This window comes from Boleophthalmus pectinirostris, unplaced genomic scaffold, assembly GCF_026225935.1.
Source record: "Boleophthalmus pectinirostris isolate CB_2022bp ecotype Guang Dong unplaced genomic scaffold, ASM2622593v1 HiC_scaffold_7, whole genome shotgun sequence".
Lineage (NCBI taxonomy): Eukaryota > Metazoa > Chordata > Actinopteri > Gobiiformes > Gobiidae > Boleophthalmus > Boleophthalmus pectinirostris.
Window position 1 is genome coordinate 34,858,112 of NW_026571473.1, and position 17,217 is coordinate 34,875,328.

Sequence of the window (17,217 nt, forward strand, 5' to 3'; positions counted from 1 at the left end):
CTGTGATAAACACCACAGAAAATTAACAATATTTTAATAGAAAATATAATTGAAATATTTTAGTAGAAAATCAGCCGAGGGCCAGATTAAAGGTCTTGGAGGGCTGGATCTGGCCCCCGTGCCGTATGTTTGACACCCCTGGGCTAAGGGGTATATAAGGAGGGAGCTCCTTATACCACCTCATTTTGCACTGTAAATATTCCACTCTGCACATTGGGCTGTGGTGTAGAGATGCGCGGATTGCGGTTATAACCGCGGACTCCGCAGCTAAACCGCGGGTCGGGCGGATGATGTGACGAAAAATAATATTTTAATTAAATTCGGGCGGGTGGCGGATTCACTCCTCAAATAAAAACTCTGAACTCGGAGCAAATGGGAGGAGACCGAGCGGATGGCGGGCGGGTGCGGTTTTGAAAAACTGTGGTTGCAAATGGATAGCGGGCGGATGATGCGGTTGCGGATGAAAAAGTAGCCCATCCGCGCATCTCTACTGTGGTGTGAATAAAAACGCACTTAATGTAAAGTTTTTTTTTCAACTGAGCCATCACTTTACATTTATTTCGGACGAACCCTTGACAACATGGTTTAACAAAGACTTTTAGTATCACAGCCATGATTAGCCATTATTTTTTACCGAACCATATCGAATCCATTTGAAATATATCGTATCGAAATGAAAGTGCACTGTATCGAAATATGTATCGTATCGTGGCCTATGTATCGAGGTATGTATCGTTTGGGGCAACTTCCTAATGATACCCAGCCCTAGTCCTTGATAGGTTCATAGTTGTATTGCATTACTCAACTCAAGCTTTTTGGAGGACTCTACCCAGAAATGAAATGATCTGAAAACGCCTGATGAAGGTGTTTTGAGGTTCATGGATTTCCACAGGCTGATTTTTACTTTTTACTGCTAATAATTACTTTCTGAGCCTACCACAGTGCGGAGGAAATGTAGTGAGTTATATAAGACACTAGAAGCAAATGAAACAAAGCACGACCTTGGTGTATTTCTGACGATGAAATAACATTAAGAAGAAAAATAGGACCTTAAACATATGAACTTTGATTACCTCCAGTCTGCGGTCGGCCCTCTGCAGCAGGTACCCCAGCTCCAGGTCTTGCAGGTCGGTCTCGAAGCCCAGGTAGTTCTCTGTGGAGTCCACCACCATGGGCCTGCAGCCTCCGGGCGTGAGGACGAAGCCCGGGTTACACGTCCCGCAGCGGGTGTGGTTGTCCGGGGCGCACGAGGCGCACGCGGAGCCCTCCCCGATGGTGCAGGGGGCGGGCAGCTGACAGGGCAGGTGGTCCGCCTTACAGGTGCAGGTCCGGAGCTCCTCGGAGAAGGTGCCCAGCTGGTTGTTCTCGGAGCAGTAAAGCAGCGACTGCAGGTGGCTCAACCAGTACGACTGAGGCCTGGGGACACGGACGAGAGGAGGGAACAGGTGAGCAGGGAAATGAACACGTTTGATACTTTGCCATGACATCACATTGGGGGTTCTGCTTGTGTGTCTATGGCAGAATGTTCAGCAGTTACCATGGTGACACAATGCACAGATTAGATGATACGTTTTTAAATTATTAAACATTTCCAAGAGTGTTCATGGTCCCATTTAAGTGTTTGATTTTTAACAAAAAAAAAAAATGAGAATGACTAATTGAAAAATAAAATAAAATAAATGAAACTGTTAGCTAATGTAACTGTAAGTTTGAGTGTGTATTAGAGCCGTGTTTCCCAAACTTTTTTTTTTTTTTCCCCCTGTGGACCAATATTTTAAAAGTCACAAACCTTCATGACCCAAATCATTAAAGGTTGTATAGAGGATTTTTTTAAGGGAAGTGAAAATACAGTCCTTTTTCAAATGTTGTGCATGCGTGACACCGCCTTCCTCCTCCACAGCTCCCTCAGTAGAAACATCTCCTCCCGCCTCTTTACTCTAGAAATCATGCTTGTTTACAGTCAGTGCGCGTTCAGAATTACTGTTGAAGTGACCCGTCTAGAAGTAATTTAGCGACCGACGCGTCAGTTTTTAGTCCCTTCGTCTCTCTGGAAGGAATCTCCAAGAATCACCTCAGTTTGTCTTCGCTCCTTTTCTCCTTCTCTTCTTCTTTCAGCGACCTCGTAAACCGACTTTCTTTTGCGGCGAACTGGTCGTGGATTCTCGTCCGCCATCGCAACAAACTTTGTGCGAACTGCGAGGAAGCGACAGTTTGAAAAAGCCTCTAAGAACCGCTGCATAAACCACGAAATCCCCACACGCCGGCGAGTCAGTTACACTAGAAACGTAGGGAGTTTGATTGACAACAGCCAATAGAAAATGAGGCAGCCTTGTTTCCTATTGGCTGATGTTTATCTGGCCTCAACACGTCCACAGTTGATCGATTTTCATTCTTTTTTTTTTTGGTCATCATAATTAAAAGGCTGCTGCGTCTCTGTAATGGTATTTTAAACTCTCATTGACAATTTAAAACTGAAAAAAAAATCCTCCATACAACCTTTAAATAAAGGTGGATTTGAACATTATTGAACACTGACTAACTGAGTAATCACGCCTCTCTGAACAATTAGTATTACATGTAGTTAATATGATTAACTGAGATTCAGGAGCAGGACCACGCCTCAATCGCCCTCACCAGCGAACCACAACTCACCTCAACCACGCCTCTAATTTCCCAGAAGCCAATATGTAGCAGCCTTTCCCATCATCTCAGTTTGTCTCGGCGAACTCGACTCCACCCTCCCACCCCTATTTCGTCTTTCAGTCATAAGACGCATACAAGGGGGGTCCCATTCCAGCTGGGCCAATTTAAGATTCAGACGGAGCCCACACCCATAGTCTCAACCCATCTCTGCCCCGCTTCATACATTATCAATAAACTTCTTCGCACTATGTCGTTGTTGGTGTGGTCCGAGCTAGTGAATCAAGTTTAAAACAATGAAAAACAATCACTGAAGCAGCAATAAAAAGATCCATAAGTCGCCTATATGGATATTAAATGTAGCCCATTTCTTTTTCTTTTCAACATTCAATTGAACCAGCAATATTGAAACAAAATAGTCAATAAAATAATTACTAAAAGATTAGAAATTATACAAAACATCTTAACATTTCAACATGTGTCAGAAATGTATATTGCAGACATACATGCAGATCGTGACAAGGCGACCCCAAAAAAGAGGATCGCGACCCAATCTTTGTGAAACAGTGTTTTAGAACAGTGTTTCCCAAACTTTTTTTTTTCTATTTTTTCCTGGAGACCCATATTTTAAAAGTCCCAAACCTTCGTGACCCAAGTCAATGGACATTATCTGTAAATCACAAAATAAAGATGGATTTGACCATTATTGAACTTTAATGAGGATATTTTATTGTTGACTGAGTGATCGTGTCTCTCTGAACAATCAGTATTACTCAAGTTTGTAAAAATTCTAAACAGTAATCAGTCTTGCCCACAGAAAATTGGTTAGGCAAGGCGGTGCTGCTGAAAAAGTGAGGAGTGGGACTGTGCACTGAGATGTATGTATATGTATTTAGAAAACCAACATGCAAATCGTGTCAATGCGACCCAAAAAAAATCTCTTGCAACCCTCCTGAGTGTCGTGACCCAGTCTTTGAGAAACACTGTTTTAGAGTGTATGAGTGAGAGATTAATGTGGAAGCTGTTATTGTAGCTTTTGTTGTGTTTTATGAACTGCGTGGGTTTTCCGGCTGGCCTTGGCACAGCGGGGGACTGGGGATAGAAATTAGCTTTGGCTACAATCCTGCATACTTACAAGTCCATGTTTTCTCTTTTGTGTCATCTTGTCTTTTAATATGCAATTATAAATGCAAATGCTGGCCTGCTTGAGACTCTAATGTTATTTGAGAGGGACGTGTTTAACAGCACAAATCAGATCACCGCAGTTCATCAGTTCTTTGTGGTCAGACTGTGTTAAAACAACTCTAATAAGTCTAACTTTAGTAACAGAGCTTCAAGACAAAGCAGCGCCCACAGTTAACCTTCACAAAATGTTTTCTAATAGACACACAGTCAATAAATGTGCTCAACAATTTGCTCAAAAACATGGGGAAAGAAAATAAATTGGTTAAACTGGGAACCAATATGCTCATCTAAGAACCCAGACCATCAACAGATACATCTGAACTTTATTCACAGGACGTATATGACACCCCGTAAACTTTTCATTATGAAGTGCAGAACTAACCCAAATTGTACTCTTTGCCATACAAATTCATTAGGTATCTATTTCCACATGGTATAGGAATGCCCAGGTGCTTTTTTTGTTTTGTTTGTTTTTTACTTTTGGAAGGTAATAATCAATAGTCTGTCTCTTCTACTAATATTCCCTGTTCACCTTTGGTTTTGATTATTTATTTATTTATTTTTTCATATATATTTTATTTTATTTTTTGATAAATTTTTTTTGTTCCTATATTGTGGTCTTATGGCCACACAATAATGCCACAAAATGTACAAGTATACAAATGCCTCATTTAAATTCCCTTCTCCCCATTCCCAAACCCCGATTCGCAATAATAATATAAAAAATAAAACCAATAATAATAATAATAATAATAATAATAATAATAATAATAATAATAAATAATAATTAAATAACATTATTATTATTATTATTATTACCATCATCACCACCATCATCATCATAATAATAATAATAATAATAATAATAATAATAATAAAAACAAATAATAAAATTAAGAGAAAGAAAAAAACATAAACATTTTAAGAATAAATAAACAAAAATAATAATAAAATAAAAATACAATAGTAATAGTAATATTGACCAGAAAATAATAATAAAAATAAAGTAACAATAATTACATTAATAATGATGCAAACGAAATATATACAAATTACATACATGTGCATACATACACATAAACACACACACCCATAACAAATGCATAAAAAAATAAAATAAAATAAAATAAAAATAAATAAATGTTTGTGATTCTTAATGATATGTCTCTGCTTGGCTTGAGTAGAGAGCAAGAAAAGTTTTTTTTTTTTTTTTTCTGGAGGGAATTACAGCTGCTAAAAAAAATGGTTGCTGTTAGATGGAAACCCCCTCATTCTTTATCACATCGCCAGTGGGTACTTTCATTTATGGACATTGCTGATTTAGAATTGTATCCATAATGCAAAAGAAAAAACTATTCAGTTCTGAAACCAAACAAAATCTGATCTTAAAACCTCCTTGTTATGAGGTATATATTAGACTATTGAGCGTATTGTTATTTTAAGTTTGTTTAAGTTTAATGTGGTAGATATAGATGAGCACTAATCTTTCATTTATTTAATTTGGTAACAAAAGAAAATAAATTGGTACAGGTCCTGTATGGAGAGTGTAGGATCGTGGATACACAATGAAAACATCAGTGCGTGCGAAGAACATGATCAAAATACACAAGTACTGCAGGCTTTATGACATGTATATACAGCACAGAGCAGGAGCAGAGCCAGGGACAGTACCCAAAGATCACCCACAGATCACCCGGGTGCACTGTTTGTAAAGGACTGTGCTGTTGTCTGTGAGGAAGCTCGGTAAAGCCTTACGTTTGCATTGCGCTTTAAGAGACTTGACAAGCCTCTCGAAGCACTACAGCGTATACTCGTTATTCGCACACTCCACACTCTACAGCTGCCACCGAGGCTGCAAATCAAGGACGTACCCACCACGACCAATGTGAGATCGTCCAGCTGAGATAAAACTGACCACGCTTGACTCGAGATCTGGAGATGTGTCCAATGTGGAACTGAAGGAAGAACCAAATGTGAAGGCTGTAGGTTTACACAGGGACGGTGGGGACATGTCACAACCGATATTTGAGGAAGGCAAAATAGTCCCTACCAATATTTTCCATTTTATTTTAATAAACAAAAATATATGCATTGAAGTGGTAGGCTTTTTGTTTTTCTTCATACAAATTCACACAAATATCACCGTTGGGTAACCGCTGTTGAAAGGACCAATGCAGGACTCCGCGCTCCATGGGGCGAATCGCAGCCGACGCCCGATCGCGCTGTGCGGAAACCCCAGGGGCAGTTCTATATTCCAAGTCTTAGTCCAAGATTAGTTCTGGTTTAGTCCTGGTTTTGTCCTGGATTAGACCTGGTTTTGTCCTGGTTTTGACCTTGTTTTGTTCTGGTTTTGTCCTGGTTTTGACCTGGATTAGACCTGGTTTTGTCCTGGATTAGACCTGGTTTTGTCCTGGTTTTGTCCTGGATTAGACCTGGTTTTGTCCTGGTTTTGACCTGGTTTTGTCCTGGTTTTGTCCTGGTTTTGACCTGGTTTTGTTCTGGTTTTGTCCTGGTTTTGACCTGGTTTTGTCCTGGTTTTGTCCTGGATTAGACCTGGTTTTCCTGGTTCCTGGTTTTGTCCTGGTTTTGACCTGGTTTTGTCCTGGTTTTGTCCTGGATTAGACCTGGTTTTGTCCTGGATTAGACCTGGTTTTGTCCTGGTTTTGAACTGGTATAGTCCTAGTTTAGACCTGGTTTAGACCTGGTTTGATCATGGTTTAGTCCTGGTTCCATTTACAGCTCAAAAGTTCGGCATCTCTGCTCGCTGATTGTTATTTGACGATCAGCAACGGTTATTTTGTTGAGAGTAACATAAAGTGCTGCAATAGTCATGTAATGTCTTTCCAATATCTGCCATTTTATTTAATAAACAAAAATACAAATTTATTCCAATATTTTTCCTCATATTTTAGTTCACATTTTGTTTATTAGACGTTCCGAGATGTGTTCAGTGATATGACGACAGGGTTACTCCTGCCGCTGTTTCATTGGCTGTAACAGAGTGATGTCATTAGTGGAGCCAGGAGCCTAAACTGGGGAAGCGGCAGGACAGGGCCGCACCTGAAGATGTCGACTTGAGCAGGCGTGAGTGAAGACGCTGCACCAAACTTTGAAAAACTTTTCAAAAGGAACTTACTTGGCTTCATCTTCAATTAAACTTGTCTTATAATGAGTCGCCGCAGAAAAAGAGCGACTATCACCACAAGTGCACCTCCCAAACAGAGCCCTGCTCGTCACTACTCTACTGACAATATTCCATGGAAAAATGTACGGACATGACCTCACAAATATCTCACCACCAACAAGCAAAGGGAAATCTGCTACAAACTTCTACATTGCTGTTATCCAGTAAAGCAACCTACAAATAAGAACAAGTCTGATAAAGAAAAAGAGGTAGAGCTCTTCCCTGAGTCATAAAAGAGTAAAACAATAGCAGTACAGGTGCTCTACAAGGGTTAAAACTGTAGTCTTTAAACAGAAAGTTACCCTGACTGGAAAATGTAAAAGTGGGCAAGGTACAAACCTGAGGCACTCTGACTAAATATATTAAAAGTTCTTTATTTCATGAAGGAACGCCAACACGTTTGGACCAGCAAGGTGATCTTCATCAGGGTTCATCACTTTGCCCTGACAAAGACCTTCCTGGTCGAAAAGCATTGGCTTCCCTTCATGAAATAAAGGACTTTGAATATATTCAGTCAGAGTGCCTCAGTGCCTTTAACCTATCAGTCTATTTGCAGGCTTTCGAGTTGGGGAACATGAGCTCCTACTGGATCTTGAACAAGGTTTGGTCAAGAAAAACATGTTGTGGGCCTAATTCAGCACATTATTTCTTGGCACAGTCGTGATGCTCTTGAGCAAGACACCAAACCCTAAATGCTCCAGGTTGAACGGACAACAGCAGCTCTGAGTTGTTGTATACTGTGTACAAATTGTGTAAATGTCTTAATAACACTGAATAATACAAACTATATTTTTTTATAACTCCTCCATAATTGATTAGTCTCTGAGCTTGAATCATTTTTATAGCTTTTTATACATTCAGAAGCAATCATAAAAACAGTGGATTCCTGAAGTGTTTCCTCACGCCCGCAGCAAACAATTTCTCTCCAGACGAGCATGAGTCGTTGCTTGTGTTGCATTAGCAATATAGTTAGCCGTGTTTATTATACAACTTACTTTAGCCACATTACCTACGTCAGGGAAAATGAATTCACCGGAAAGAAACGTCTGCAAACAACTGAGCATTGAAACTTAATTAGCCCAGAGAGTAATGCCCTTTGCGAGGCGATGGGGAGTTAAAAGCACAGTCTAATAGTCTTCATAATTCCAGTGATGGCTGCAGCTGAGCCCCGAGGAATAAGAGAATGAAGAGTACAAGTGTTAATGAGAAAACAGCGTTACAGGAAGGCTTCAGGCTTTTCACATTTGCAGGATTATCTTAACCAAGTCCGACTGACAATTATCTCTACAGCACCCGCCCGCCCCCCTCCTGCGGAGTGAATATGAACGGAAGCCCTGCAGGGACATGCTTTAGTCTAATAAGGCAAGTCAAAGTAGTTTGAATGGTGATTTTGTTTTAATGCAGGGGTCTCAAACTCAATTGGAGCAGGGGCCCAAATGATAAAATCAGTATTGGTTACGAGCTTTTTTATTTTCTACATATTATATTACAGCAATTTTATGGGCTACATTATGTATGTGTTATAATTATATATTATAAATATATCATCATATACTAGAATACTATATTGTTGTATAATGCAAGATGGAGGCCCTCATAGGGTTATGAAAAGAAAAGGCTAGTTAATAAAAGTAATATTCATGTTTTAGTACAGGCTTTATGCAGTTTTCTAAATCCTACAAATGTCTCTGTTGTTTTCAGTTCAGCCGTGTTCTGAAGCAAAGCACCAGGGTCAGTCTTTACTTCGGCACAGACACTTCACCTTCGAGTACACATTAAGTCTGTGTGATATGTGATGTACAGTGCAGTGTGATGTACTGCACACTCCTTGAGCTCACGATGCTGCTCCTGTGGCTGAGACACTCTCCCACCTGCTTCTAAACTTCTGTCCTCAAATGTCTCTTCTTTCTGTTTCTTAGTTGCAGTAAGTTAAAGTCTCTGTAGAAGAGCTGTCTAAACCTCTCACTCTGTCACACTGTTTGCTACTCCTGCAGCAGCAGCACTGGAGAGTTAGAATCGATGCTGTAGACAGCAATGCATTATGGGAACTGTAGTTTAAATTGTCTTAAGCATTTTCTTAACAGGTCACTATTAATACAAATTAGAAATCGTCCCGTATTTGATCCGCGGAGTGCAAGTTTGAGCCCCTGTAAAGGGATGTCACCAGCTGACAAAAGGGTGCATTATAACCTCACTTTAAAGTGTTTGCACCTCATTTCAGGCATAAAATAATGACACTTAATGGACGTGTATTATGTTTGCACCTCTTTCAGACTCAAATGCTCCATCAGTCAGTTTGGTGTGCGCCCGGGCCTGCGCTGAGGACACAATATTAAGTTATTATGTTATGTTGTTTATTGCAATATGAAACTTTTCTGGTGGAGGGCCTGTTACTTCTAGCTTCAGCATCTTCTACATCAGCTGGTTTCACTTTGTGGAAACCGTCTGACCTCGCAGCATTAGGATTCGTAGGTACGGTAGGCAGGTACTTTTTTTATTTAACCATATCGCTGCTATTTGGTCGTGACGTATGTAATGCGCTGCTAAAGGAGATAAATGGTATATTAAGCTTTTCCCAAATCCTGTAGGAAGAAGGACAATAACGTCTTTCCCCTTGATAAAATTCACCAAACATTCTCTTTGTTCCAGCTTTAAATAATCGATCTTGGGAATCGTTGCCAACACAGAATGTATGGCTCTTCGCTGATTGACTGGTGCCCGGACTCGCACTTCTGGGGGTTCTGGCAAACCTTCCTGGTTTAGTCCTGGTTCAGTTCTGGTTTAGTTCTGGTTTAGACCTGGTTTAGTCCTGGTTTAGACCAAGTTTAGTCCTGGTTTAGACCTAGTTTAGACCTGCTTTAGTCCTGGTTTAGTCCTGGTTTAGACCTGGTTTAGTCCTGGTTTAGTCCTGGTTTAGTCCTGGTTTAGTCCTGGTTTAGTCCTGGTTTAGACCTGGTTTAGTCCTGGTTTAGACCAAGTTTAGTCCTGGTTTAGTCCTGGTTTAGACCTAGTTTAGACCTGCTTTAGTCCTGGTTTAATCCTGGTTTAGACCTGGTTTAGTCCTGGTTTAGTCCTGGTTTTGTCCAGGTTTAGATCTGCTTTAGTCCTGGTTTAGACCTGGTTCAGTTCTGGTTTAGTCCTGGTTTAGACCTGGTTTAGTCCTGGTTCAGTTCTGCTTTAGTCCTGGTTTAGACCTGCTTTAGACCTGGTTTAGACCTGCTTTAGACCTGCTTTAGTCCTGGTTTAGTCCTGGTTTAGTCCTAGTTTAGACCTGGTTTAGTCCTGCTTTAGTCCTGGTTTAGACCTGGTTCAGTTCTGGTTTAGTCCTGGTTTAGACCTGGTTTAGTCCTGGTTCAGTTCTGCTTTAGTCCTGGTTTAGACCTGCTTTAGACCTGCTTTAGACCTGCTTTAGTCCTGGTTTAGTCCTGGTTTAGTCCTAGTTTAGACCTGGTTTAGTCCTGCTTTAGTCCTGGTTTAGACCTGGTTCAGTTCTGGTTTAGTCCTGGTTTAGACCTGGTTTAGTCCGGGTTCAGTTCTGCTTTAGTCCTGGTTTAGACATGGTTTAGACCTGGTTTAGTCCTGGTTTAGTCCTGGTTTAGACCTGGTTTAGACCTGGTTTAGACCTGGTTTAGACCTGCTTTAGACCTGCTTTAGTCCTGGTTTAGTCCTGTTTAGACCTAGTTTAGTCCTGCTTTAGTCCTGGTTTAGACCTGGTTTAGACCTGGTTTAGTCCTGGTTTAGACCTGGTTCAGTCCTGGTTTAGACCTGGTTCAGTCCATATACGGCACAAGAATTCTGCATCTTCGCACAGTTATTTTGTTGGGAGTAACTTAAAAGTACTGCAATTGTTTTGTAATGTCTTGGATTTTAAATGCAGTAATATTGTAGTGTAACAAATCACTTTGAAATGACAGTAACAAGTCATAAAAAACACATTACAGTTTTGAAGTAACATGTCCAACAATGCTCTCTGCAAAACTCGGCTGATAAACATGTACAGAGGCGCTTAAAATACGAGATGAAACGCGAAACATTTTAGGAAGTTCCAGTACTTTGTTTGAAAGTTCGCCGACAAACCACGCCACAGCCGCAGCCAAGACTGATCGGAAGTAAAACTGCATGAACTTAAAAGAACTGAAAGGTGCGGGGCGGTTGGACAGGAAGTCGACCCGCCAAAATAAAAGCCACTATTAGACAGCACTTATTTTGACTTCAAGAGCTGCTTATACAATAGATCTGTACTGGGGCAAGACACCATTTGCTCAAATATATGGGTCAAAAAACAGGGTAGAGGCTCTTTAAAGTCGAAAAAAACAAAACATGTCCATTCTTTTTCGCTGTAATATTTGTGTACCTCGCTCACCTTACACGGGGTCAACCTCGACAATCCCGGGCATCAAACACGGACAAAAAAAAGCCATATAAATCCTATGGACGTCAAGAGCGGTCGGTGCATCTTTCTGTCAAACCCATTACTTTTTAATAATGCTTGTTCTGTACCTTGTGGAGCGAGCGCAGTGTTACGAAAGCGGTCGATATGAAAGTAGAAAAAATAAAATGAAGAAAGAAAAAAAAAAAAATGTAATAAATAAATAATAGTTTCCCCGACAACCGAGAGACGAGCGGGCCTTTGATCAACCCGCGACACAAACATTAGGCACTCGCTTCAGCCACGGGGCACAGAGTCGGAGACAGAGAGATGCTAATATCGCTATGTAGGTTGCGGGTTTGATTCCCGCCTTCCCAGCTGTGATGTGTTGTGACTTTTATCTAAAGAGGAATGCGGTTTCAGAGAGGTTTCCGCTGGCTGCGATTCTTAAAAGACAAAAAAAAAAAAACATACACTCTTTCTTTGATGACTCACGGTAAATGTTATGCTAATCTCAAAATGGCTGCCGCGTCGCACGAACTGTGAGTCTGGTTTGATATAAAAATAAAAAACAGAAAAAAAAAACGCGGAGGATCTGCAGTGAATAGAAATAGGTTTTAGGTAGAGACATCAACTTTGAGGTAGGTTTGGAAGCATTTATTTTATTTTACTTATTTATTTATCTAAAACAAACGTCAGATTTAGCGACAAGCTGCTTCCTTCTGCAATCCTTTGGTGTTTATCAGTACATAAATCACCTCTAACAACAACATTTAATCGAAAACAATGTCTCAAATTCATCATTATCTTCTAAAAATACTGAAAATCCAATCCATTGTTCATTGGCTTCTGTCTATGACGCCACAATCCTGGGAAATTTCAAATGTGTTTGGTGAGGTTCAGAGGCAAAAGGACTTTAAACCAGTGTGAAAGCCCAAGTTACAGGTCAGATCTGTGGAGAGGCGACCCCGCTCAGAGTCACAATGTTTTTCTATGTATTTTTGAGCTATAAAACCACCTGTAATTGAATAAATGTAAAGTAGAGCTGTTTAATGTCACACTGTGGAACATTCCAGGCAGAGCAATGACATATTTACAAAAAAATAAGCAGGTGATGGACCCTCCCCATTTAAATTCGGGCTGGGCGATATGAAGCAAAAAATATATATGATGATATATTTTGGTATATCTTGATATACAATATAAATCTCAATATCTGTGCAGGAAAAATAACCTCCCTTAAATACTGCAAAAAACAAATATGCCAAATTGCACAAGGTCTTTTAATTGAAGTGCAAAGAGGTAAGCGGTAAGCAGTTCATGTAGGAACAAAGTGTTTCTGCAACATAAAAAAAAAAAAAAAAAAAAGTATACAAAAATAAAAGTTTAACTGTAAAATATTTCCTGCTTTTCATTTAAAAATAAAACAACTCAAGTCAAGCTCATCTTTGCATTAACGGTAAGCGGTATGGCGCTATGAACGGTAAGCGGTATGGCGCTATGAGGTATCCCAAAAACGAACATTTCCACATACTACTGTACAAGTTCTACACTGCAGCAGATTATTAATTAAAATCTTCTGCAGAAATAAACTCTACATTAATAAACTTTACAACATATAAACCATAACCACTATAGAGCCACATCAGTTAGAGACTATAATGTGTTTAATGCAGTTTTGCGCAGATGTGTTTACGTTTTACAGAAATAAACTTAAACCCACATGGCAAATTTGAATAAACTATAAGCGCTGATGCGGTTCAGCTTCTGTCGGACTAAAGGACACGACTCAGTGGAAGATGAGTGTTCTTTCTGTGACAGAGGATGTGGTAAATGGTCACATTTTTCTATTGCGCTTTTCCACCTTCAAGGCACTCAAAGCGCTTTACAACAAGGAACCACTCACCCATACATTCACACACCAGTGTACGCAGACACTGTGGGCAAGGTGGGTTAAGTGTCTTGCCCAAGGACACAATGACAGCATTCATCTGTGGGAGCTGGAATCACACCAGCCAACCTGCGGGTCAGTGGATCTGACCGCTCAACCTGTGATGTTTTTTTATGTCGAGAGCTGGAATCAAACCGCCAACCTTCAGATCAGTGGGCGAATGGTACCAACTGTCGGCATTATATGTTATTAGGTTCTTTTTTTCAGACCTAGAGTGTTATTTCATACCTGACAGTTTCGACTGCTCACTAGCGTCTTCCTCAGAGTCACGTGATGTTGCTGTGACGTGTCCAGTCAGCTGATTTAAACAGGTTTTGGCGCTGTCTGTCTTCCTACCGGTGGAGGCAGGACGACAGCGCCATCTGCAGTCCGACTTCCTCAGGACAGCATCCCAGGTGTGTGAGAGTAAAAAAGCCCCCCCTCGTCCCGTCCTCGTTTTTTACTCTCACACACCTGGGATGCTGTCCTGAGGAAGTCGGACTGCAGATGGCGCTGTCGTCCTGCCTCCACCGGTAGGAAGACAGCGCCAAAACCTGTTTAAATCAGCTGACTGGACACGTCACAGCAACATCACGTGACTCTGAGGAAGACGCTAGTGAGCAGTCGAAACTGTCAGGTATGAAATAACACTCTAGGTCTGAAAAAAAGAACCTAATAACATAGAATATTGGAAGACCAAATGAATCTCATTGGACTATAACTGTCGGCATTCTCGGGCCGGTTGTGGGCGCCGCCGTGTTGAATGAAACAACACATGAGGGGAGGGGCAACAAAATCAAGGAGGCAGGGGCGAGCACAGAGAAGGCAAACAAGTGAATCAAAATTAAATCTGAATAAAATATAAGAATTATATCGATTTATACAGTATGTCAGAATCCATTTTGTGTAAAAAAAAAAAATCATGATATATTGTAAATATCGAAATAGCAACAAAATTTGATGAAAATAATCAAAATCGGCCCTATATATTGGCCAAAAAATATTGTTAGACCTTATCGATCATAGGCTGTTCTGGATTCTAAGCAATCGGCATCTGCATCTGCCATGAAAAAAAAAAAAAAAAAGTTGATCTCTTGTTTTTAATGAGGGAACAATATTCAAACATAGTTAAAATCTCAGGAGATTATGGAGTTAGCTACCTTTCTGGAACCGTACCGTCTATAAATGAGCTCTAAGCCCGGACTAAACCAGCCAAGAAAACGCACAAACATTTCCCGCATCGCTGTAAAAACGTCGGAGAAAAGCAACCGTGTCTAATTTTATGAACTCTTTTCTGTCAGACTTTGAGAGATTAAAGTCTTAAACGTATGAAAAACTCCGAAGCTGAAGTGAACTTTTGATTTCTCTTCAGACTGAACCTGAGGCAGAGTGCTCTAATTAAGAAACGAAGTGCCATAAGCCTCACAATAAACCTGTTAAAAGCAGCTCTGGATACGCTCCCATCAAACGCACTGTCATATTAGACTTAATGAACACACCCAGGGACCGCACAAACAAAGGATTTACACGGATTAGTTCAGTGATAATATTCTGAAGAAAATAAAGAAGTGCCCTCTGATACTAAATTCAAAATCATCATTATATATTTACTTTTTTGTGTGTAAATTTTGATATTTTCTGAAGCAGTAGCTTGTATAATCTTCTTGTTTTCCTTGGTGGTAGTACTTTTGAGTTACTTTTTTGAAGAAGTTGTAGCTGCCTCGGAGTGTTTTTTGGACACCAAACTTTAACTCCATCAAATAGGACTAAACCAGGTCTAAACCAGGATTAAATCAGGAATAAACCAGGATTTAATCAAGGCTGAACCAGGATTGAACCAGGACTGAACCAGGACTAAACCAGGACTGAACCAGGACTAAACCAGGACTAAACCAGGATTAAATCAGGAATAAACCAGGATTTAATCAAGGCTGAACCAGGATTGAACCAGGACTGAAACAGGAATAAACCAGTACTGAACCAGGACTAAACCAGGACTCTAACCATGAGTAAACCAGGACTGAACCAGGACTAAACCAGGACTGAGCCAGGACTAAACCAGGACTAAACCAGGACTAAACCAGGACTAAACCAGGACTAAACCAGTACTCAGGACTAAACCAGGACTCTAACCATGAGTAAACCAGTACTGAACCAGGACTAAACCAGGACTCTAACCATGAGTAAACCAGGACTGAGCCAGGACTAAACCAGGACTAAACTAGGACTAAACCAGTACTGAACCAGGACTAAACCAGGACTCTAACCATGAGTAAACCAGGACTGAACCAGGACTAAACCAGGACTGAGCCAGGACTAAACCAGGACTAAACCAGGACTAAACAGGACTAAACCAGGACTGACCAGACTAAACCAGGACTAAACAGGACTAAACCAGGACCAGACTAAACCAGACTGAACCAGGACTAAACCAGGACTGAGCCAGGACTAAACCAGGACTAAACCAGGACTAAACTAGGACTAAACCGGGACTAAACCAGGACTGAACTAGGAGAACTAAAACAGAACTGAACTAGGACTAAACCAGGACTGAAACAGGAATGAACCAGGGGGATTAAACTAAGTCTAAACCAGGTCTAAACCAGGACTAATCTTGGACTTGAGAGCAAAAGGGAGAACCCAGAGCCCGTAGAGCAGGGTGTCCTCAAAGCGTGATCAGGTGACGGCCACCGTGGGTGCACCTCCGGGCTCATCCCAACACAGTCCTGGTTCAGTTCTGATTTAGTTCTGGTTTAGACCTGGTTTAGTCCTGGTTTAGTCTTGGTTTAGACCTGGTCCAGTCTTGGTTTAAACCTGGTTGAGTCCTGGTTTAGTCTTGGTTTAATTCTCCTGTGATTTATTGGATCACTACTTTCTACTTACTTGAGTAATATTATTTCAAAGTAACATTACTCTCACAGCAACAACAATGTTCCAACAATGCAATTCCATTTCTACAACAGCAGGTGGCGCTAGTGTCACCTACACTCCGCAGTGTAGCAAGGACATTTGTAAACAAACTAGTTAAAAGCAAGAAGAAATCTGAGGCCCTTCAAGTGCATTAAAAGTCCTTTAATATATAAAACAGGACGGGACTTTTTACATATGAAAGGACTTTTAATGCAGTCGGAACCTCGGATTTCTTCTTTTTAATGTGCTAATTTAAACCCACTGTGATCCTGATGAGCGCCTGACCTGAACTTTGATTGAGCCACTGAAGCCCTCATCATCTTCTCTTTAATAGTTAAAAGCATGGGGTTTGACCAGTGTAATTATCAGTAAACTTCAATCCTGGCACAAACACATGGAGTCGCATAAAAAAGACAGATTGGACTGGATCATTACAGCCAAAGGAGGCACTTAGGTTTGGATTTACACAAGGTTAAAATGAAGGTAAGCACAGTGCAGTACGTTATCATCACAGATAAAAGATTCACGCGCAGAGGTTTATTTAGGTTCAGATAAATGTGAGTGAAAAGAGAATTTTGTGAATGGAGCCTGGGGTCAATCAGAGCGCTGCACTAATAGTGATTTAAAGCAGATTCTAAACCTAAAACAAAAACTAAAAACAAAAACTAAACCAGGAACCAAAAACCAGGACTAAACCAAAAACCAGGCAGGACTAAACCAGAACTAAAATCTCCTTGCTTTTGCTTTCAGATTGGCATGATTGACAGGTGGGTTAGCCAATCAGGGACACACATGGACCATAAACAAAATGGCAAATAAAATATGAGAAAATATTACAATGGTTTGAAAACATTGTGGATTTTTTCCAGAATCAGTGAGCGAAACACTAATCTCTGTCAATCTGAAGTGAGGGAAATGTCAAATAAATGGTGAGTGACCAATGAGCACCTTCATTTCACATGCATCACCAAAATAAGGCTGTCAATCTGCGCCATCAGC

At 40.5% G+C, this 17,217-nt stretch overlaps 1 protein-coding gene across 1 annotated transcript in view; it reads right to left on the reverse strand.

Annotated features, from left to right (window-relative positions):
- The window catches only part of brinp3a.2 (bone morphogenetic protein/retinoic acid inducible neural-specific 3a, tandem duplicate 2), a 250,612-nt gene that overhangs the window by 16,824 nt on the left and 216,571 nt on the right, over positions 1 to 17,217 (reverse strand). The window contains exon 11 of the mRNA XM_055165148.1: positions 1,074 to 1,416. Coding sequence (XP_055021123.1) covers positions 1,074 to 1,416 — 343 coding nt within the window. The remainder of the gene's footprint in view (positions 1 to 1,073; positions 1,417 to 17,217) is intronic.